This window comes from Pipra filicauda, unplaced genomic scaffold, assembly GCF_003945595.2.
Source record: "Pipra filicauda isolate LSUMZ 115617 unplaced genomic scaffold, ASM394559v2 scaffold150_size2825430_pilon, whole genome shotgun sequence".
Lineage (NCBI taxonomy): Eukaryota > Metazoa > Chordata > Aves > Passeriformes > Pipridae > Pipra > Pipra filicauda.
In genome coordinates this window covers 347,744-371,938 of record NW_024103996.1, presented here as the reverse complement: position 1 = coordinate 371,938, position 24,195 = coordinate 347,744, and the positions used below count along the sequence as shown (strand labels likewise).

The following is a 24,195-nucleotide window of genomic DNA, read 5'->3' as shown; positions in this document are numbered from 1 at the left end:
CCCAGCACTCCTGAGCAATCCCATGGGAGCCAGCTGGGACACTTTGGAGAAGAAGTTACTCCTAAATAATTGTCTGTATTTACAATTAAGGGAATTGTGTCCTTATAACAACTTTTCTATTGAAGGCTGGATTTAGCAAAAGGCACTTTGCACTTAACTGCATCCAGGTCTTGTCCATTCCTGTATTTCTCCATGGCACTCACCAGTAATGTGGGAAATACAGTTAGTCCTTGTTGAAGGCTGATGCTGGCTCACCACTTAGCCTACAAATACAGTGTCTTGTAGACTTCACATTGGGGGAAGCACTGGATATTATTCTCAGATTAACTTTCATCTACAAGGCTTCTTGGCAAAAGTATAAACAGGATCATGAGAATGTCTTTCATCTGGTTATCTGTCTCTTGACAGCTACCGAAAAAGATGGCTGCTTCTTTAAAAATGCAAACAATTTCGGCTACAAGAGGGGCAGTAAGCAATAAGTGTTCATAAAGGAACTGAAATACAGCTCTACAAATAAACTCATGGTGAGGTGTCTCTGTGGATGGCTTCTGGAGAGTAGGGAGGAGTAAGGAAATATTCACTGAAAAAAACCTTGCCTTGGAGTTACTCCAGCTCTTGTTCCTAGTTTCCTGCTTTCATGTCTTAGAGCAGAGGGAAGGGAAGAGCAGTGCCTGCATCTCTGGCCATCCCTGCCCCTCTCCATGCAGTCCCTCCCCGTGAGTCCTGGGAGCCGTCAGAGCTGGAGGGAGCTACTCTGCTGCCCACGCTCTCCTCCGGGCACTTTGTAAGCAAGTAGTGTGCTCTGCTCCTACTTTAGGGGATGAATAAACTTCTAAAAGCCATTTACAAGGCTTTGTGTGTCAGTTTTATTGCTGCTGCAGTCTCTGAAGCAGTCTGAGGTGGAAAGTCCTGTTGGCAGGGAGCTGCTGCTGCAGTCCCACCTCACCAAAGAGCTGTGCTCTTGCATCCAAGAAGTGCACTATATAAAACACCTGTACAATACATGTTTCTTGTTTTGAGCCACAGAGATAAGCAAGGCATTAAAAAACAAACCACAAACCAGAGGTACCAGCTCTGTGGCATTGTGTTGTCATGGAGTGGCTGCTCCCCCTGGTCCCTGGGTGCAGACCCCCACGGCCACTGCATGGCAAAAGTAGCACTTGTTGAGGGAACTTGGCATTTTCCAAAAAAATGTCACTCCCCCCAGGCACCCTGAAGGCTGTCAGGTTCATTCCTCAGACCTCTGCTTCACAGGAGCAAAGCAATACAGGTCGTACAGCACACAGCACACGCTGTCCTTTTTGTGGCTGGGAAATGCCATAGAACAGACCAGCTGCCCTGGCAGGACCAGGGGCAATACTGTGCCATTGTAGTGCCCTGTGCAGCCTCTGGAGCAGGGCTGCTGCCTCGGCTCTGCCGGGAGCTCCAGGCAGGACTTGGCTGGATTGGCAGAACACTCACACTCCAGCCCTTCCAGAGCACAGGGAGCAGAGGGGCCTTTCCCTTTGAAACAGCCAATCGTGCTAATGGCCTGTGAGATCACTCCAGAAACAAGCATCTGCAGTGGGTGTGCAGAGATGTGATGTGAATGCACCAGAAGCGAAATCTCTGACAAACTAATTTCTCACCCTGGAACATTCATAAAAAACACTGTGGCTAAAATTCCAGCCCAGATTGCCAGGGTAGAACATCTCTGGCAAACTGCTGTGCTGTGCTCAGTAGATGAAGATGCTGAGTGCGCTTTCATGGGGCTGCTCTGCCCCCAGATCCCATAACTGGTGATGGTAGAGCTGCACTGGCTGCCATGGGAACCCCACAGGCTGGGGGCTGTGGCTGTGCCTCACATGGCTCTCCCCGGCTCCGGTGTCCCATGGCAGCAGTGATGGCGCGTGGAGGACAGCCAGCCTCATCCCGGTCCTGCTGCTCAGAGTGACCACAGCTGGGGAAAGTCGCGGCCCCTCGAACACAGGGTGGGAGCTGGGGTGCAGTGCTGTGACTGACCTGATCAGTCACTGCATGGGAAGCAAACATTCCATGTTTGGACCAGCTCCAGAGCTCTCTCCGGTGAAGCGTGGCAGCCATTGAGATCCACTGGTGAGGTTCCTGCCCTCTGATGAGTTATTCTTTGGCTGGAAAAATCTGAAATATTAAATACAAAATTTACTTGACATAGGTGCACAAACGTTAACCTTGCACACCTCTGCAAGTGTAGGGTGAATAAAACCCTCACTTGGTGCGAATGTTTACACAAAGGGAATCGTAAGGAAAACCCCAGGCTGACTAATGACTCAGGCATTCAGGACTAGAGCAAACAACTGTGAATGCTGATTGAAGCAATCCATTGTCTCCGCCACAGGCTGAATAAACAGTTCATCATTGGCTCACTGTGAAGCTGCAGCACTTTAAATAAAGTGGCCCAACTGAACCCGAACAATTCATTGGCATTTGCTGTCAGGATCACTGTAATTCTCTCTCTTTTTTTTTATAAGGATCCTTTCTGCCCAGCTGTGCCTGCATAAGCTGGCAAGCAACAAGGTCTGTAATCTTGTTGGGAGAAGTTTTGGGGTCTAGAACAGCAGCTGCCATCAACTAGGAGTTGCTCTAGTGGGTCTCCTTCAGGGCATGTCACTCGCACAGTGCCCTGGCCACGGGAGATCCTCCCGTGACTTGGATGGGCTGTTTGCTGTTCCACGGAGTTCAACACATGTGAGCCCTGCATGCGCCATACGCGTCTGCCCTCGGCCTCGGCTTCACCCTTGTCCTCATCCTCAGCTTCATCCTCGGCCTTGTCCTCAGCTTCATCCTCAGCTTCATCCTCGGCAGCTTCATCCTCAGCTTCATCCTCAGCTTCATCCTCAGCTTCATCCTCAGCTTCATCCTCAGCTTCATTCTCGGCCTCGTCCTCAGCTTCATCCTGCGTGTTCGCTCTCCCAAAGACCTGCTTCTCCGTGGCTGCCCAGCCCCCCCCCCCCCCGCTATTAACAGGATTTAGCTAATTAGCTGCAAGCAGTGCTGTTCTCCCTCACCAATGTAAAGGGTTTACTATTTTTATCTGACTCTGGATGTTTTTGGTTCCTAGGGGATTAAGGTCATAGGGCACATATTTATTCAGATGCTGGAATTCTTACATCGTTTTTCCATTACTCAGTTGGGAAGGAGGAGCCTCAACTTTCAACTCCCTCTTCCTCCCCTCTGGCTCCGCCAGTGCCTGCTCGACCTCCCTCCCTCCCTCCCGCTCTCCCTGCTCAGCGTGGGGAGCCATCTCCTCTGAAATGAGAACGTTCTTTACTTTCACTAGTAATACAAAAACCAAATAGCTTATTTTTAAACACAAGTGGTGTCCAAGGGAGCGACAGAGCCACACAGCTACTCCATACAGTGCCCTGTTGTTTATCTGCAGCAGGAGAGTTTATTCTAACACAATTTTGAAGCTATTGCTTCCATATGTTGCTTGAAAAGAAGGATTCCGCCTTGCAGGACAATGTTATTTTAATTCAGAAAAGCTTTCCCTGGGTGCAACCCCAAAAACCCTCCACAACCTGAACTCACTACACTTAGGGCATTTAGGTAATCCAAATGCTGTGAGGTATAGCCTGAAAACATTCCTGATACACACATCTCTGGTTAACTAAATCCCACTAGACACAGTGCCCTTAAGCTGGACTGCTGAAAAGGAAGAAAGTTTCCATCAGTAGTTTTAAAACCAAGGGAACCAAAGCATCACTTCAAGATGTATGGCCACTACCATTTCAGGACCGGCTTCCCAGTGAGGCTTTACTGCAGTTCATGAGGGATTGACTGCTGTCACTTTGTTTGCTTTCTGGTGCAGAAATCATGCATGTTATGAGGCACTTTCCTCTGGTGTGCAGCATTTTAACATCTACGTGGGATATGACAGCACCCAAGTGAGCAAGGCCCCACTTTAGAACTGCACCTCCTGCAGAAAGACACTGAGATTCGTGATGAGCCTCAGATCCTGTAGGAATTTCTGCAAGAGTCTCAAGATGGTGCTCACAGTTCTGCTTTCTGCTCTTAAGTTAAAGCTTTACACACATTACCTTATATTTTCCAGAGGAGCAAAGCTACTGATCATGACCTTCACCCCACATCCATTGATCTGCTGCTGTGCAGGCTCTTGGCAGTGGAAGGCCTTGCAAGGATCCTGGAGATTTGGAGCTTGGCTTGACAGGAGCTCCCCAAAGGCTGTGGAGTGTGAGGGATGGACAGGCCATGCTCCTGCATCCTTGTCAGACCTGCCATAGAACTCGCTCCAGCTGAAATTTCCCACAGGCTGATGGCTCCAGGCTCATGAAAGTTATGCTGCTGTAGCTCAGGTGAGATGTTTGTCTTTTGTAACAGAACTTTGGCTGAGGATCCAAAACCTCACCAGGTTTAGTCCTGATTTTCTGTTCAAGTTGAAGTCATCTTTCATGCTAAAATAATTTATAAATTATGGCCCTTTTCCTCCCATCTTCCCACATAGTAAAGCACACCAGTCATTGATCTTTAAAGCCTGCTTCAGTTCTGAGTCTTCTTTCTGTCTTCTCCACATTGTAAAATATACTATAGAATAAAAATGATTGGGCAAAGAAGGCAGAGAAATATGGTACACATTTAACAATAATATTTCTATATAGAATTCCATAGTGTATTAAATCTATTTAATGAGTTTTCTAGATTAAGCTGAAGTCTAGGGAATTTTTATTATAATGCCATATCCTGTAAAAATATCTATGGTCCTGGGAGAACAGACACCATGTTAATCTATTTCTTTAACGTTAGGTGATTAGGTAATAGCCTTTCTGCAGGAATGATATTGACACTGTTACTCCTTGTGTAATTCATTTAAAAACTTCTGTTCGTCAAGGCCTTCTCTACACCAGCCCCAGGACAGATTAAAACAAGTGGAAGTGCCAGTGACTGTGTAACCTACAGGGTATAGAACAAATACAATCCCCATTTTTAACTATGCCGGGATATTTATATTTTTATATATTTTATATATGGGCAGTTCATGAAGGAATGGAGAAGACAGCATTATGAGGAATAGCTCGTGCTTTGCCGTGAGGGGCCCAGACTCTGTGGCTCTCTGAGGAGCTGTGGGGAAGCACATCCCGGTACCTGGCCCTGCTCCAGCCAGTTTCCAGACACAAGAAGGACCCACAGCCTGCCACTGTGTCCTTACCTCGACATCCCACCACTGCGCTTTACTACCCAGTGTCTGAGGTTTGCTTAACAGATTTTAAGAAAATCAAATTTCTAGAAAAATTGGGCACAGAAAAAGAACAGGATTCATCATGCCAAGTTAGGAGCCCTATGGAGACAGCAGGATTGGTCTAATCACACAGACACACACCCAAATTACATCATAGTTCTTGTTTAAAAGAAATCAAATTCTGAGAAACGTTAAGTGGCCTAAATTATAAATGAGTTGCCTCCGTTGCTGAGATCCATGTGCGAATGGTTTGCTTATGAAACTGGGAAAGCCGCAATTTCCTTCTAATTACCTTCTGAAAGCCTTGGGAAGGGCCTGGGGCAGCCCCACAGATCCCTCACCAACCGCTGCTGCCACCAGCAGCACCAAACCGTGTCCCCGTGCCCTCGAGCAGTGCCTGCAGGGGCCCGACCCCCACGTCCCCACTCGTGGGACTGGCTGGACCCTCCAGGTGGTGGGACCTCCCTTGGCCCTGAACCCTCTGGGGCAGCGGGACCCCCCTTTTGGCCAGACCCTCCCAGACCAGTTGCCCCGGTTCAGGGTGCGATGGCATCACGAAGCAGCCACACCCAGCGAGAGCTGTGCCCAAAGGTAAAGAATCCTGGCAGTCCTCCGCAGACATACAAAAACTATGCAATGATTTGGAAGGGCCAGAGGATGGGTAATTCTTCTTACCATGAAAATCGCCAGCCCTCTGGGAAGAGGGTTTAAAATTTTTTCATTAGCAAATTGCTCAGCATAAGTCCTTAATTCCCTCAGTGTGCAGCCACACAGCTCACAGCCCCCCCCCATGGTTTTCCAGGTTTTTTTTCTTTGTCTTGTTCCACCAGGCATACATGGGCAATATAATAAATCCAACTTTTTGAAACCAGTATATAGATATTGCGATACCAGTGGTGTGGATATATTCATGTTCAATAAGCTCTGCTTCCTCCTATGACTTTTTTTCCACACTAATCCTATGGCACTCTGGTCTCTGGTGTTTTTTTCTTACTGTTTGGTATGAAAAGGAGGGACTGATACCACAGAGCAGAGCTGGGAATTTCTTAACATCCCCTAGAACCCCTCTGGTAGAATCAGCTGAAAGTCCTCAACTTTTCTACAAGCGCTGGAGGAGATGGTGCAGTTCATGGACGTTACTGGGCTCTGGGAGATTGTTACGCAGGAAAGTGACCAGTGATTTGCTGTTTATATCCTGCTTTCTCTAATCTGTTCCATATATTTATAAAACTTTCCATTTCACCCCTTTATATACAAACAACTTGTTGCAACAGGGACTAAACTTTAGCAAAGAGCAAACAGACCCAGCTCGTCCCCAGCCTGTAAAGACTCAAATCCATGAATTTTCTCGAGCCTGGTCAGGTTCAGACTGGCAACACCTGAAGCAAACCCAGAGGAGTCAGGAGAGCATCGTGGTCGTTCCCTAATGCTCTGTGCTGACATGAAGCCCCAGTGCCATGGCAGTGCAGCCGGATGGCTCCTGGTGACACTCCCCACACACACTGCTGTCCCTGCTGTCCCAGGGGGGAAAGCTGAGCTTGGAGCATTCAGAGGAACCAAAACCCACCATAGTAGCACTGCATTTATGGCTGCATTTGAATAAATTACCACTCAAGCCATATTTCTACTGAATAATGAACGGTGTTGCAGCTTTCCAACACCACAGGCCCAACCTTTCCCAAGTCCTGCTGTTTGGCTTCCTGCTCCTGATGGTGAACAGTGCTGGGAATAGTACATGTAATTTCCCGGGCACTGTCCTCCTACCTGGCACTGCTCATAAAAGGCTGAGGCCACGTGATGAGCAGTCACTGTGCCCTTCTCCAGGAGCAGCTACACCTCATTTATAGATGAAACACCCCAAACACAAAGTCTATACAATGCTTTAGGTTTTCTGAAGATGTGTTTGCAAGGTGTGACTGTTTATGAGCTGTGAAAGCAAATATTTGGATGTCCTTTAGCAGACCAGACGGATCTATCTGGGGCTAAATCCTCATAAAGGAAGAGAATAAATATGAGAAACTCAAAGAGGTGGGAAAATGTACGAAAAAATCTTTTATTCAGCAAAAAGGTTAAGAACAGTAGTTGCAAACAGAGTTTGGGGTCAGGGTGGTTGTTTGGCTTCTACAATAATACTTCATTTGGCTGAAGTTTATAAGGACAAAACTCTCTGCTAATCTTTATTTGGCAAGTGACAAACACTGAAAAAACCATATCAAACATTTGTAGGTTCAGTTTCACCTGGATTGTTAGAGGAATTCAGGAAAGTTTCACTTGGAAATTATGTGTGACAACACTACAAAGGCAGCCAGAGATTGAGTATTCACCAGAAATTGATGACAGCCCTGAGACTGCTGTGAGAACACTTGTGGGATGCCTGGTAGGGAACAGCAGTATAATGGCAGAGCTAAGCTCCCCTGAATGACATGGTTAGTCAGCAGTGTGAGAGGCCTTATGTGAGGATCCAGGGGATACAGGAACAGACATGTCACTGCCCGTGTCCCACAGTTCAGCTCCAGATCCCAGTGTGGGCAACTCCCTGTGCCAGTAACTTCCCAGCACTCATCCAGCAAGTGCTTGGTTGGAAATATATTTTGAAAGATGTAAAACCACTGATTCACCCCATCCCACTCACTCACATTAGCTGCTTGCAAAGTCTCCAGAGCATCCATGTGCCTCGGAGCACCTGTGTCCAGTGACAGCAGTCCCAGCACAGCAGGGCTGGGCAGTGAGAAGTGCCCCACAGGGACAAGGGGTGCAGCTCCGTAAGTGAGGAATCGTGTGGCACAAGAATAAAACTATCCCCAGCCCTAACTGGCAATGGGCTTTTGGCAACTTCTCTGCAACTGTCTGGACTTGAGAGTGACTAATGTGTGTCACATTTCCTGTGCAAATACCACACCCCCCCAGGTACAAGGGGACAAGGCAGCTTGTGGCTGTACCTGCATTATCCTGACAAACTCAGAAGGGAAAAATGGGGAAGATGGTATTAACTCTCCCTGTTGCGTATCAAATCTTCACTGAAAGGGTTGTCAGGCATTGGAAGGGGCTGCCCAGGGAGGTGGTGGAGTCCCCATCCCTGGAGGTGTTCAAGGAAGGACTGGACATGGCACTCAGTGCTCTGGGCTGGGTGACAAAGTGGGAATCAGTCACAGGTTGGACTTGATGGTCTCGGAGGGCTTTTCCAGCCTCAGTGATTCTGTGATTCTATGAAATATAGCTGGCATAGTTGAAGACATTTATCAGCATGTACTTGTCTTGTTCAAGATGCTTTGGACACGTGCTCTTTAACAAGCTCTTTGTTGCTAACAGAAGCCACCCCATTGCACCTCGCTGAGAGTCCCTGGGTTATTGCTGGGTAGCCGGGTTGGTCCCTTACACTAATATAAAGATGCTCACAAGCTGTCTGGGCATCATCTTCTTGGGGCTCAAGTTTTGGTTCTCCCAAAGTGTCCAGTGATACTTTATACAGGGCGCTGGACTCCCAAGTAGTAGCACAGCTGCCTGCTGTTACAGGAGGGGATTTATGAGTCCTCAGTTTTATTCCCATGCCTACCAGTCCTGTAGTTTAAGATCCCTTAACCTGTGGATTTTGTCACTGCAGAGTGACAAACACTGACATGGCTACCCAGGACAGTGAAGGTGCAAACTTACGTTTGCCCTTTCCCCAGGTGACCCAACATCATCCGTGGTGGAACGAGCGCTGCTCCCCGGCCTCACCTCACTGTGGGAGCTGCACGAGGTGTCTGCTCAGCTGCCCAAGACAAGGAACAGCAGTGGCATCTCACCTCTGCAGCCTTGAGCAGCTGGAAGAAATAGAGTCACACTGAAGATACTAGCCTGTGATGTCCTTTCTGCTCTGATTCACTCCTGTACGCTCGGCATAAAGTAAATCCCATCCTACCCACTGCATAAGCCACAGAATCATGGAATCACAGAATGGTCTTGAGCGACCATAAAGACCTCGAATTCCAAACCCCTGCCATGGGGGGGAGACACCTTCACCAGACCAGGATGCTCCAAGCCTCATCCAACCCAGCCTTCAACATTTACAGGGATGGGGCAGCCACAACCTGTTCCAGTGGCTCACCATCCTCAAAGTGCACATTTTCCTTCCTGTAAATCACCCTGTCTGCAAACACAGGAGAACAGCAACATCCAAACAGTTTCAGGAACACTGGGAAGCATCCTGGTGTACCCGGAAATTATGTTTGAATAACAAATTCAGTAAGTACATTTAATTTATTTATTTTAAAGGGTTGTTTTCAGGGCATAGCATGGACTGTCACAGTGCTTGTCGGGGTAAGGGATGTCCACTCTGGCAAATACAAAGAATCTTCTCATCTGTGTCACAGGTCAAAGACCCCTGATCAAGTGACAGCATTTTAAAAGAAAATTTTAAATAAAAGAAATGGTATTTGTGATTATTATAGCAAATAGGTCCATGTCTGTCAGAAGTCACATTTGCCCTTGTTGTCTCCCGCACAGCTGAGTGTGAGCAGAGCTGCTGGTCTGTGCCATCCACAGGCAGCCCCTGTGTGCCGGGCTGTGAACAGCTCAGGCGTGTATCACCTCTAATTTCAGTGATAACCTGATCAGCTGCGGCTGCCCATAATCACAGCAAAAGGCTTTAAATACAAATAGCACTGCAGGTGTGGGACACTGAGATGGGAGTTTCATGCTCAGGGAAATATCTCACTGCCTCATAGGGCCAATCCTAGCAATGTTGAAGGACATTTAGGCCCCATGTCTAACCAAAACCTGCAGACCCCGGGCTCTGCCCTGCTGCCTCCAGCCCCTGGGGGAGCCTCCAGCCTGCTGAGGCCCTCACAGTATTCACATATTCACATCCAAACATCCAAGGTCTGAAAAACTGGTAGGAACATCTGTGCTTAGGTTACTGCACAGCTCTTCCCTGTTGAGCTGTTTCTGGCTTGAAATGGGCTCCCCATAAAACCGCCCATGTTCTGGACCCAGGTAAGCACTTATACCCACAAATAACCTTAAGAACATTTATGACCAACTTCAGGTTTTTGGGTTTTGAATCTTGGAGGCTTCTTTCCTGAGAGCCCAAGTCTGCAAGCCCAAAATTCAGCAGTACAAGTGAAGGTAGTGAGAAGCTGGCACTCTCAGCTGGAAGGCTCACTCCCCAGCCTGTAAATGAGGTACAGGGATGGCCAGTGCTCACCTGGATGGATTTCAGACACTGCAGGTTCTGCAGTTCTCAGCCAGCTGTCCTGGACAGTTATAACAGCAGACACAGACTGTGAATTTTAATTTTTATGCAGAAAATATCTCGTCGTGGACAGCAATAAATTTCTGTTGAGAAATATAACTGGGGCCATGTCCAGTTCAGAAATAGTTCAGAAGACTCTCAAATGACTTAAATGTAACTGAAGGACCCGTACCAGCTCTGAGAGCTGCCAGACTCAGTCTGACACACCTGACATTGGCAACCTGTCAAATCTGAGGTACAGATTCAACACCGAGCACCAGATTTGATGTTTTCTACTCTGCTTTCTGTGGCTCCAGAACAAAATCAATGTATGGAGCAGCCACTAGTGTGGCCCCTCCTCTCTCCCAAAGTGTAAACCAAAAAAACAACAGTGAAAATTCTGTGACCATTTCCTTCATCTGTGTTTTGCAGCCTGCCATACAGAATGGCCCGTTTAACCAACTTCTGGGATGTCTCACAAAACCCACTAAGATCCCTCTCTGAGAGAGTGGATTTCATCCCTCAAGATCAGACAAGAGCATACATTGCATTTGAGTACAACACAACATTGTATTTGAGGGGTTTATTCTGATACAGTTTGGATTTTTTTGTTGTTTTTTCCTGCCAGTAGAAAAAGCTCCTCATAAAGATCTTTCTAATAAAAGCATAAGCCAATTAGTAAAGCCATAAAGACAGGGATGAAAGTAACTCAAATATGATTATAGAAGGATTGCATAACCAGTATATGAGTGGTCCCTCCATCATCCCTTCACAATAGACAGGGAGCCCTTCCCAGATGGACAGGAGCCACAGCTCCGAGCGCTGGCCCAGCACTGCTGTACCCCTGCTTTATTCCAGTAGAAAAAGCTGTGAAAATACTGGAACTTGGGTCAAAAACCCAATAGTCTAAACCTACAAGACAACTGTCCATAGCACCTGTGCAAGCGGTGACATTGCTTTCCAAGCTGCGCAATGAAAATCCATGGGGACGGTGACATAGGGCACTTACCTGACCCTCAGGCTGACTTGAAAAATTCAGCCTCCAGATCATTTTTCCTCATAGTCACAAAGCTACTTAGTAAAAACTAACCTGATTCTTGAGCCTTCTTGCTCAATCTTAACATTCAAGGCAGGCACCAAGACTGGAAATAGTCAGACTACACTGTCTGGATTTTAAGTGCTGGAAAAACAGGAGCTGTGACAGGAAACATGAGGCAACCTTAGCCAAGAGTGGTACTTTCCCTGCAGTTACACACTGATCAGATCCCACCAGCCTTCCAGCTCTGTGCAGGGAGGAAGAGAAATACCTGATCTGCATCTGCCCCTTCAGCCTGTGGGGCTCAGCTCAGGATCAGAGCTGGGAATGCTGGAGCTGGTGAAGCTCCTGTGCACCAGATGGATGCAAAGTAGCACTTTCATACTTATTCCTATTTCCCCACCGTTACACCTAACATCCCCACTTGCAAGTTATCCTTTGCAATATGTGGAGGAAAGCGCCAGCTCTACAGCACACTCTGAGGTGTAACATTCACGTCAGGATGTGTAACCCAACCCTCACTGTGCTTTTATCTATTGCTCTTTCCCCATTGCCACTGGCAAACTTTTATACTTGGACACAGATTTGCCACTTTTTTTCCACATAGCACAGGTACAGATCTTGTTCACCTGAATTTACCAAGTACCAAAGTATCAGCACTGCACCATTGCCTTTGCAAGCTAGCTCATGTCCCCTCTACCCCTTCCCTGAATCTTCCATCGTGTTTGTACTGGGCTCCTGCAGCAGCCCAGAATATGGCTTCAATCATTCCTTGCTTTTTTAAATTGGGAACATCTATTTCGGATTGGATGTTCCCACTTGATGGGATGAACAAATTCTGGCCGTGGAGGGAACAGCGGGACACTGGCTGTGGTAGGGATCCACAGCCTAGAAGGGAGCAGCCTGAGTGCTCCTGGGCAGGCACTGCCCCAGGTCACCCTCAGAGCTGCCCGGGCTGTGCACCCACACTGGGCTGGGCCCATCCCCTCTGCTGCAGGGATGTGGGATGTTCTGCCTGGCCTGTGCTGCCCCCCACACAGCCACTGCTCTCAGGTACCACAGCACTTCACTCCGCATGCAGCGTTCTTGCTTTTGGAAACAGCTTCCATGATAATCCCTCATTGGGCGAGCCAGCTCTTGGGAATTCTTTTGAAAATGCTTTATAGATGCTGCAGTACTTTATGTTCCTGTTTTCTAAGGTTTTACCTGCTCCTTTCCTTCCAGAAGATGTGGAATTCACAGCCATCAGCCCAGGCACTGCTCAGACACTTCTAACCGTGCACAGCTGTGATGCTCTTGCACTGTAAAACTTCCTTCACCAAAGCAATTGGCAAAGTCCCTCCACATCACAGTGGCAATTCCTGCCCAGGCTCTTTACAGGGAACTTCTTGTGGTCTGCAGCCACTTCCCATTCTAGTTTCCTGTTCTTGAGCACTGCCAAACTTTTCACCTGGATGCCATATGGCTTGGGATCCCTTTCCAGCTGGGTGTAATCTGACACAGCTTCCTCCAGCATACCCTGGCTTTGATGTAATCGCTGTTGGCCAAAAGCTGTAAGACTGTGCCAAAAACACAGCAGAGAATGTTCCTCCCCCGCTTTTATTTTCTTTTTCCCCATGTGTGAACATGCCAAGGTATACCAGGATGGTGTGTTGGCTCAGCTCACCTTTGACAGCTGGTGGCTGAATCCAGGTAAAATCAAGGTGTCTACAGTGCAACTTTATGCAAGTTATCTCGGGAGCTGCACAAAACCTTAGAAGAAATTGTCCAGAGGAGTCCAGCAGTGTTCTGTGTCTCCACACTGCATCTGTGGGCCACACATTGCTGGAGGCCAGCAAGTATCCCAAGGATGAGGCAGAACTCCACAATTTCAACTTGTTTTTCATTTAATTGTATATTTAATTTGTACCTTCTGACAAGGAAGGCCAGCAGAGATTTGCCATTCGAGTTGCATCCCCGCCTGAGAAACTTTGCCACAGAGGAGACTTTAAAGGACTGACCCATCAGTTCAGCGTCACTTACACGCCCCGTGCCCAACAGCTTGCCCAGCTCTGATCCTCGGCGAGCCCCTGCCAGCCCGGGCACGGGGGTTCAGCGCCTTGTGCCCCTGCTCCGATCACCCGCGAGGCACGGACCGTGCCAGGGGCTGCTTCGCACAAAGCAGCAAAGGCTGATCTGTCGTTTCTGGGGTTTCTTTAGCAAAGATGCCGAACAGGTTCCCTCCGCAGCGGGGGTTGCCGTGCGCTGCGGGCGGCTCCGGGGCATCCCCGGGCCCTGCACGGACCCCTGCAGCCCACCCCTCCCTGAGCCCCGCTCGGGGGTGGCACCGCCGGGGGCGACCCCGGGGACACCGCGGGCTGCGCGGAGGGGCCGCGGGCCCTGGGCTGTGCGGGGCTCCCGCGGGTGGCAGCGCCCGCCCCGCCCCGGCCCGGCCGGGCAGCGCCGGGTGCTCCGCGCAGCTGGGGGACCGGCGGCCCCGCCCGGCGCTCAGGGACCGGCCGCAGTGCCGAGCCGAGCCGTGTCCCCCCGAGCCGTGCCGTGTCCTCCCGAGCCGAGCCGTGTCCTCCCGAGCCGAGCCGTGTCCTCCCGAGCCGTGTCCCGTCCCGCGGGGACAGCCGGGCCGCGGGACAGCGCCGCCGGCTGTGTGTGTATTCCCCCACCCTCCCCCGCGGGTGGCGTTGCCCTTTTAAGAGCGGCGCGGGGCGGCCGTGACGTCGCGCGCGCAGAGCGCTATCCCGGCGCGCCCGCCCGCCCGCACAGCCGGAGCGGCGGCGGCCCCGCGGAGTGCCCGGACCCGCCCGGCACCGCCACCGGTACCGCCGAGCCCGCACCGCCCCGCCGGCACCGCCGCCCTGCCATGCGCCGCGGCCCGGCGCCAGCCTCCGCCGGCGGGAGCCGTCCCGGCAGCAGCAACAGCAGCGCGGCGGCGGCAGCGGCGGCGGGCGAGCGCTGAGCCGCGGCCCCGCGGGGCGCGGATGTCCGCGGGCTGCCCGCGCCGGGAGCTCTCGCCGCGCTGACGGGGCGGGCCCGGCGCCCCGCTCGCCGCAGCGCCCCGCGCCCGCCCCCGGGCTCCCCGCAGCGCCGCCGCTCCCGGCCGCGCTTCCGCCCGCGCCATGGCGGGGAAGGCGGCGGCGGCCGGCGCCGGGGTGCTCCTGGTCACCGCCAACGTCGGCTCCCTCTTTGACGACGTGAGTACCGCGGGGGCCGGGGGGAGCGGGGGCTCCGGGGCCGCCCGACCCCGCGCTGGGGGTCCCGGCAGCCGTTCCGGCCGTGTCCCGGCGCTGCCCGGGGGTGGGAGACTCTGCCGGAGCCCGGGGCGGGGGGCGCGGGGCGGCGGCAGAGCCGCGGGAGCGCCCGGGGCGGCGGGAGCGCCCGTGCCATGTGCCCGTCGCCGGGGGACTCGCGGGGTGACACTGCCCGCAAGGTCCGGGGGCTCCGCCGCGCCCTGCCCGCCTCCGGGCGCTCCTCCCCGGCTACCGGCGGCGGTGTGACATGAAAATGCAGCATAATTTCTGTTCCGCGTAGTGTTTTCGGGCAAAACCTCGGGAGCATTTCTCCCTGCTGCAAGTAAGACGGGAGCACAGCTGAACCCAGGGAGGAAGGCTCGCTTGTGAACGGAGGCAGATGCTGAGGAGTATCTCCGGGCTCCCGAACCCCCGGGGCTGCTCCCCGGGATCCGTCGGGCTCCGCTGAAGGCAGTGGCGAAGCCCCCTGGGCCTGAGCGATGCTGACATGTCCCACAGCGCGACGGGAGCGTTTCCAGGGGTTTGCTGGTTGTAAAGCCGCGCACATCTGGCAGAGGCTTAGGTCCAGCTTCATGCTGTGTGTTGCTCTTGCCGTGTGTTAGGACAGGCTTTGCTGTGAGCTAGCCCAGCACATAGAGCGTTGAGGTACAGTAACCAAGGGGGTTTTTTTTGTGTGTTCTTCAAAGTCTGTTTTGCTTTTACATTGCTTTAAAGGCTGCCCTGAAGTTCACACTTTGATTTAAACAGCTGTGATGGAAGTATGCAGATCATCTTTTCTCCGAGTTCAGTAAACTTTTACAGTTATCACCACAGTTGTACAGTTAAATGTGTCCATATTAAGTGAACGCTGTGAAAATACTCATTCCATAGTAATTGTCGTGGTTGTGGCTTTGGACGTGTGCAGTGTCTGTGTGTAAGTGATCTCGTGGGTTTAGTGGGGTTTTGGCAGGTGATTTCTGCCGTGTGTCCTGCTTCATGTCACCGTCCCTGCCATCGAGGCCAGCGCTTCAGTTCAAAGTGCTCTGGTGCCGTGACAGAGCGGGCACTTCGGAGTACTGTCACTGTAGGGATCCCGGGCTGTCAGACCGAGCCATTTCCTGGTTGTTCCCTGTTAGTATTCGAGGCTCTGTGTGTTCCTCGAGTGTGCTGGCTGTGCGCTGTTCTGGAGGGAACACTTTTCAGCTCCAGCCAGCCCTTGCTGTGAAAAAATTAGTTTTCCACAGCAACAAAACCAGGCTCATTTAGATCAATTCCACTGCAGGTTGGGGAATTGGAAGGCTGATCTGAAGGTCTGTGTTTGTGCTCCTGGTGTGCAGCTGTTGGAGTTGGGACTGGAGGCTGCCTGGCCCGGCTTCTGGAGTTCTGTTGGTGCAGTTCAGGCACAGGAAAGATGACATTAGCTGGGCTTGGGGACTCGGCTCTTGAGCTGTGTGTTGGGGCTTCAGGTGTCTGCTCCTTGCTGGGCCCTTCCTGTGCAGTCGAGGAATATGTTTTTCTGCTGTGACCTGGAGTGATTGCAGTCGTGAACAAGGACTCCTGCTTTGATAGACTGCGCCTGAGCTGGGCCGTTCCTTTAACCCATGTTTTCCATTTCCCATTTAAAATTTCAGTTGGTGATACATATTTTAATTCAACACTACACTTTTACTCCAGTGTTGCCAGATCTCGGGGCAGTGTAAGGGTGTGAGCTGCCACAAGGTAGTGCAGGAATGCTGAGCAGTTGGGATGGTTGGACTGGGCATCCTGCACTAACACAGTCCTGCCAGCTCATGCTCCAGGATCCCGTCCACCGCTGACCAAAGTCCTCTGGGAAGCATTCCTACCTGGAGTTCCAGGCCAGGTGATCCTGTAAAGGGCTGCTGTCAGCAGGCTCTGGTGACGGGCTGGCCCTGCACGGTGGGAGTCCTGCCCCCCTTCCACCCAGGGAACCCTTGCTGGCTCTGCACTGACCCATCTCTGCGTGTTCGAAGCAGCCTGAGCAGGGCTGTGAGGCAGTGACGTGATTTGCATTTCATTTTATTAGAAGAACAACTTAAAACATCCAGGTTTGTCTGGGTGGGACAGGCTTTCCTAAATCACTGGTGTTGCTGATCTGTCTGTACTTTTGCAAAGAGGGGAAAATTGCCTTTTTTTTTTTTTTTTTGCTCTCTAGTTACCAAAAGCAGGTTATGATAACACACCAGCTTGCTTCTGCCAGGTATCCACATCCACTAATTACCTGTTGCAATGGTGACCTGGGAGCTCATGAATAAACATGAACAGTGAAGAGGGACTGCGCTGGGTTGGCTTAATTCTGCTGCTTCATTAAAAATGTTAATACGGTATTAGATCTGTAAATACTCTTTCAAGTTTCATGAACATGTGCATCTCATGAATATGAATGTGTATGATTTTTGGTACATTCATGTTTACTTAAGCATTTAATGCTTTCTAGCTATGGAAACATTTATTGTTTTTATCACAGTATATGCAGTAACAACAGATGGAGTTCAGGCTACCCCAGGGTCCCTTTCTCTATTCACCCTCCTCTGATGCCCCTGCCCGTGGCAGGGCAATTCAACTAGATGATCTTTAAGATCCCTTCCAACCCAAACTTGTGATCTCAGCCTTTCCCTCTTTTTCTCCCTCCCTGTTTCCTTGCTTCCTTTGTCTGCACTGACAAAATTTCACATGTACCTTGCGATGAGCCGAGTGCCGTGGTGGGCACAGCATTCATCTGCCTGGCACTGCACTGCTTTTGCTGTACCAGGGTTTAATTACTTTAATGTCCCGGGTATTTTTACAATCTGCTGTATCCCCTTCATTCTCTTCAGTTACTTTAGATGGCTTAATGCTGCTTCTTTTCCCTGGGACAAACACCTGGGAATGAGGTGTGAGTAGCTGGTGTGGGGAGGCTATGGAACAGTATTTTCTGTGGCAGAATCTCATATAAACACTTTTATTACAGTTTCTGCTATGCTCACATTTATGCTCTATTTCAGGAGACTCTTGTTTTACTCCATTCTAAACCCCCTGTGCAGGAGGTGAAATTTCGAGGTAGACCAGAACTTGGGACTGCCCAAAACTTCTTGAGCTATATGAAAGTGATGATGGGGAGGAGGAAGCTGTTTTGTTACCTTTTGCAATGTTTGAAAAAAAAAAATTAATTGTTGAGGGATCCGAATCTGTTTTATCTTGAGCATGATGTTGTTGATATGGCATGGCCAGCAGGATATGGCTTTTGACCCAGATGTGCAACCTAACAAAGCTGAGTGGTGGCCCAACACGGTGATACCTGGCTGTGGAACAGCTTGGGCTTTGCGTGCCCTTCTTCATCTGCTGCTGTGAAAAGGGTTTTGGTTTGAAAAATCCTTCACTGCTGCTTGTCTTCTACTTCTGCACTAGAGGATGAGCTGAGGGGGGCGTGTGGGGGCAGCTGTTGGGATCGGGCCATACGATGGAGCTGCACCAGCAGCAGTGCCCGAGCTGGCCTGTTACTGAGGTGCCTTTCCAGGTGTCCTGGTACAATGAGCAGCTGCTGGTACCTGCACTTTGAAAGAGCTGTAGGCTGGTACCTGTTTGTAGCTCTTGCTTCGTTTGGTCTTTAGGTAGGTGATAGTGTCCAACATGGACAGCGAGGGACGCAATTGCACAGTTTGACAAGGTCAGTGTCAGCCCTGCTCAGAGTGGATCTAAATGCTCACCCTGATTTTATAGCTCCCTGGGTGTCAGCTTCCACGTAATCCAGCTCTTGGCATCCCCAGCATGGGCTAAGGGCACACACCAGCCATATGCTGGTGGAGTTACTGGTAACCAGTGCCCCTACTGAGAGCTGCATGCTGTGGTCCAGGGGCGCTTTGTGGGTGGAGGCTGCACGTGTCCTGCTCACCACCAGCCCTTCACCTGCAGCCCATGAGGTGTAGTCAGTGACAGCTGAGCATGGGCTGTAAAGCAAAACCCTTTAAGTATAAATGGGGAGCAAGACTCAAAGCAGCCGTGCAATAAAGCAGTGACATGATGTTGTGCGTCCATGTACTTGTAAGATTTAAAGCTCTTTTCTGATTTGCTGAAGATGACTGGAGCAGCAACAGTACAGGCAGCACAGAGGGTGGGGGTCTGCTCCAAGATGGGGTTGTATGCTTAAAAAAATCCACTTTAACAAAAAACCCAGCGTTTTTTCTTCTTAGCAGATAGTTTTACAATTCTCTGAGCAAAAGAGTTTCTGTTAGGAGCTGGTACAGTGTTTAGCCTCCCTTAAGGATGCTCAGAGGATTATCATGTAGCCCATCTTTTCCTTTTGATTAGGTGTTATCACTGACAGCAAGAGCACACAGAACATGAGGAAGTAATAGTGGCAAAGTGCATTATATAATTACAGCTTTCTGTTAATGTGGTTTTATAATAGGTAGAGTTGACATTTTACAGGTTGCTGGCTTTCCATGAATTGCCAGTGTATCAGTGTGATGGTTTAAAAGGATTTATTTCCTATTTTATTTCATATTTAAATATGAAATCATGCAATGTGAGTAGGATACCATAGGAAGAAAGCCTTGCATAAGGATCTGGTAGTTTATTAACTTGGGTGAGCAGTAGACCATATTTTAAAGGTTTTATTCCTGTTCCAAAGTTTTCATCATCAATTTTCTTACCATAGAATTTGACTTCAAAGACACAGAATAATACTAGTCAAGCTCTCAGATTTCATGATTTTTCATAAAAGGCTGATCTGGTTTTTACTTACTTTTTCTCTTTTCCTTTTTCTGTTATTTATTTCAACATACATCTTCCACACCCTGCAGATTATTTCCTCTTTTACCTCAAATGCTTTCTTTCCCTTTTTGTACCATGTGTACTCAGCTCTTCCTGAAAGCTCCCCCCTTACTCCTCATTTATGATTTAAATCGAGGGTGTCACTGAAAAAAGGAGGCTTTTCGTTTGGAGTTTTGTGTGCACCTCAGACAACCACCAGGAAGGTGAGTGTGGCTGCCCTGAACGCACCTTCTTCTCTGTCAACGAGGAGATTCCACCAGGTTAAACTCCAAAGTTTCCTCTCCCCCAGGGCAGACCAACACACCATGCCTTGGCATCTGTGTGGGAAGAGGAAAGCAAGTGACTGAAGCACCTTGGAAGACAAACCTCAGGGAGGTGTCTGCTCCACCCCTGCAGAAGACCGGCTGCTCTAGTTGTAGCTTTGCCTTGTCCTCTGCCCCTGAACTCTTAGCTTAAATTGGAAAAAAAGGAAAAAGGCAGGCAGGTGTGACCACAAGCCAGTGACAGGCTTTTAGTATGTGGAAGTTCTCAAAATACCTCTAAGTTAGTGTAGGTTAATACTTTATTCTCTAACCATCTTCTTTCACTCTCTTGGTGAAGAACAGGAAGTGGTCACAGAAAAACAGGACTCTATGTCTTTGGTGGCTGCTTGAATGGCCTCTCGGAGTCATTTAGCATCCTTTTGGCATCTTTATTACTGAAGTGACATCTTCCCCTGATGAAACTTCCAGGGAAATGTGTTATTTGATGTTGTGGGAAAGGTCACATTAAGCACAATAATCATCATTCTGGGGAATAGTGAGTATTAAAAGAAAAATGTTACTTTTACTGCTTTTCTTCCAATAGTGTGTAGTAGTTATTTGACACTCTTAGCACTACTATCATTATTTGTACGTCATTTTTAAATGTAAATGTTCTATTTAATTGCTTTAATTTTTAACACTTTCCCTATTATTGGCAAAGATTGAAATTAAAGCAGTTATTGACAGCAAACAAAAGTGATCATTGCTCCTATATGATATTTGAAGTCAGATATAATTGATGGTTTTCATTAATGTCTTCAAGTTGTTAAGCACTTGTCTTTGTGAGTCAGTCAGCTGTAATAGATAATATTCTTGAAAGCAGAACATTAGAGCTAAGGAAAGCAATTAAAAGCCTGTGACAGCGCTGCAGGTTCTCTTGTGGTGCAGGTACCTCACACAGGGGTTCAGCAGCTCCCAGGGGCTGTTTACTGGCACTGACACTGAGTGTTTACCAGCCTGTGGCACTGAGAACTCTAGGCTGTAATTCGAGGTGGGACTTGCAGCCCAGGGATGTGGTTACAAGTGCCAAACTCCAACACGGAGAGCTTTCCTTTCACTTGTGCCTTGTGACTGGAAGGACTTTCCCTTCAGGTTTTCATTTGTCCTTAGTGAAACAGCTTCTGATCTTTCCTTGCGCTGTTTTTCAGTCGGTGAAAAGCTCTCCTGCCTATATTCCTTGCCAAATCCTGCTGTCCCTGCCTTTTCCATCTCCTTGGTTTCCTATAGTTTCACCTCTGTTTCTTTTCTAATAGAGTTCACAGTCAGAAGCTCTGGTCAGGAGAGGCTTTAATGTCCCGTACAGTTGTAGCAGGGACAGGAGTTGAAAGGAGGCCGTGGGTGACACGGGTATGCAGGGCTCCCTGCTGTGTCTCCCTGGGCTGGGCAGCGATTGGCCATCCAGCCAGGGGTTCTGCTCAGCCAAAGCTTTTGGATAAGCTGCTGCTGAAGGAGGAGAAACCCTGATCTCTTGCACACACACACGTGCTCTTGTTTCTAAGACAAACGCGTGGTTTTGTGTTTGCCCACTTCCCATGTCCATGCTTGGGGCCACAGCTGGCCAACCAGCTCTCCACCATCCACAGCCTGGGATTGTCTGCTGCTTGTGGATCACTGACAGCTCCAGAAGTGTTGGAAGCATGGCATTTGGTCACATCACATGTTTGCTCAGTCTTTGAAAGCCAGAACTAAAAAATGTTGGTTTGGGCTGGTTTGCCGATGCACGTGCAGAAAAGCTGTGTTGCTGCTCCTTTCAGGCACGCCTGGGGATAGTGCACTGAATAGTGCTGGAACCAGGTGGTTTGGGTTTTTTTCTTTGCAACACAAAGCACATTGTGTTAAATTAGGCTCAAATTTGGAATCCATAGTGTTGGATTGCAGAACTTGTGGCTGCAGATCACTGTACAGGACGCCATAACCACAGTTCAGAGAAGGACTGTGTGCCTGTGCTGTACAGCACCATCCATCCCTCAAAACAACCTGGAGAGAAAAATAACTGCTTCAGGACAAAAGGTATGTTCCAGGAGGAATGGTGGTTAATGGTGGGAATGCTGGACTGGGCTCTGGAAATGGGGCTCAGTTTGCGTTAAGCCGCAGACATCCTGCGTGACCCCAAGGAAGTGGCAGCATATTCTCCAGACAACTGCCCTTCCAATTGCCACCAGAGGTATTCCTGTGCTTGGGACAAGCTGCCAACATGGCATCCTGGTTCTCCTGCCAAAAATGGGAGGATTTTGGAAGGATGCTATGGAGATTCTGAAGCTGGTGTGGTTGGCAGGTGAGCTGGGAGCGCAGCTCTGCAGCTGGATCAGGCTGTGCGAGGGGAGAGCCGTCGGGGAACGGACCGTGCTGGCCGTGGGCGAGAGCCAGAGCGAGGACTCATTCTTTCCCCTTTAGCTCGAGGAAGGCAGAGGAGCACCGTGTACAGTCTGCAACACGAGCCTGTATGGGCATGCACCACGTTTGGTTATGGAGAAGTTCCTGGCTAAACAAAGGCTCAGTTAATCTGAGCTCTGTGAGCCTCCTGCTCAGCAAGCGGCTCCTTGGCTGGCACAGGCTCAAATGAATGGCAAAACCAGCTCTTCAGACAGGCTTTACAAGTCTCTCTTTAGTTAGGGGAGTAAGTAAAAGCAGGGAAGGATGCTCCTGTGGGTCTGTGCTTTGGTGAGGCTCACAGAGACTGTTTACAGGATGTGGATAACGTCACCTTCTCTAGAACATTCAGCTCTGGGTATGAGGCTTCACTCACACGGTGCAGGAGTGGCCGATCGCGGGCATTGGGTACCATGGGAACACACCGTATCCAAAACCTGTTTGTTTTACTTTGCTGAGGTAGAGCTGCCTCTACATGTTTGCTCCTCATTTTCCAGTTTCCACCTTGTTCTTGAAAAGAGATTTATTTTTTTAATTGTCCTTGAATGTGTCACCAAGGTACTGGGTGTTAATGGCTGGGCTCCTTGGAGCAGCTCTGTGCTGGGCTGGTGGCACTCCTGGCACTGCAGTGGGTGAGCAGTGAGTGGCACATGGGCTTTGGGAGCCCATGAATTCTTTCCTTAAAGCTTTTTAAGTGATGCCATGGGAGCTTGTTTTGAAGTTTTTTGTTTTTCCTGGTGTGGCAAACTCTCTAATTTTAGAGGCTTTACCAATCCCAGTGGGAAAAGCAAAACTAGTTTTCCCGTAGGAACAGCTCACAACTATATGCTGAACTCTGTGGCAGTCAGTATTTGTTTGTGTGTCAAGCAAACATGCAAAGAAATTGTACAAAAATTACTTGGGAGAATTCTGAATTCATTAAGTACCATCAGCTAGCATTGGCTCTGTTTTAATTACTTCAGAATTCTTGCTTATTTAGGGGGAGAATTTGTGCTTTTCTCGAACAGTCTGAGCAGTGAAGACCTTTCTGTGCACTCTTGGGCAGACAGCTGTCGTCGGGTCCAGCAGTGCAGCAGATTTGCGCAAAGGAGGTTCCCTTTGACAAAAGCATTGGGTATTTGTGACCCTGACCTCACCATTCAAAACAGTTTTTAAAACCAGCTGTTCAAAGTGAAAGTGTTGGTCTAGAATTCCTATCGTGCTTTTTATTGGAGAAAGAAATGGAAGAACTGTTTGGGGTTGTTTTGTTTTGTTTTAATTTATTTTTAACTACAAATGCTGCCAGGCACATGAAGGAGTCAAGAACTGAGTGGAACAATATGATAGGACAAACCCACTCACTTCAGAGAACTGGATGTGACCCAAAAATCTTCTGCTAAAGCTAGTTTGTTTTCATGAACTGGCAGTGCTGTTTTTCTGGGCTGGGAGGACAGGCCCGATCCCAGCTCGGCTGCTCACAGGGCTCTGCAGCCAGATCTCATTTGTCTTGTGGGACAGCATTTTAGCAAAAAGGAAGCAAAGCCTTTTCCCTTCAGCTGTCCTTACTAAATGTTAAAGTATTTATGATTTATGACCACTGTGAATCTTTTACTTATCTCAACAAACGAAGATCTATAGTTCCTTTCCCACTTTTTCCTAAGTTATATTAATGTGTGGATCTACTTGTTCTTGTAGACAGAGCTGTCAGCCAGGTGAAGGGAGATACCCTTGATAAGTAGGTGAATGTTGGTACAAGACTTGCTTGTGTTGCTTAAAAATAATGAACTTCTGTGAACATTCAGTGTATAATGAAAATCCATATTAAACAGGTAAGGGATTTGCTTTATGCTACATTCAGAGCAGTGCAAGAAAGGTCCCTAAGGAAACGCTAGAGTGTTTGTGGTACGTCCATCCTTGGAGGTGCTTGGAAGCTGTCTGGACATGGTCCTGGGCAGCTGACTGGGTGACCTTGCTTGAGCAGGGGTCAGACCTCCAGAACTCCTTCCCAACATCAACCAGACTTTGTGACAGCCAGGCATTATACATTTTTTCCTTTTTTTTTTTTTAATTGCTGATGCCATTGCCCA

At 49.2% G+C, this 24,195-nt stretch overlaps 1 protein-coding gene across 2 annotated transcripts in view; it reads left to right on the top strand.

Moving 5' to 3' along the window:
- The first annotated feature begins 14,542 nt into the window (after nucleotides 1–14,542).
- INPP5A (inositol polyphosphate-5-phosphatase A) overlaps nucleotides 14,543–24,195 on the top strand; it is a 192,286-nt gene continuing 182,633 nt past the window's right edge. For both annotated transcript variants that reach the window (XM_027746326.2, XM_027746325.2), the window contains exon 1: nucleotides 14,543–14,651. In XM_027746326.2, coding sequence (XP_027602127.1) covers nucleotides 14,577–14,651 — 75 coding nt within the window. In that variant the 5' untranslated portion in view covers nucleotides 14,543–14,576. The remainder of the gene's footprint in view (nucleotides 14,652–24,195) is intronic.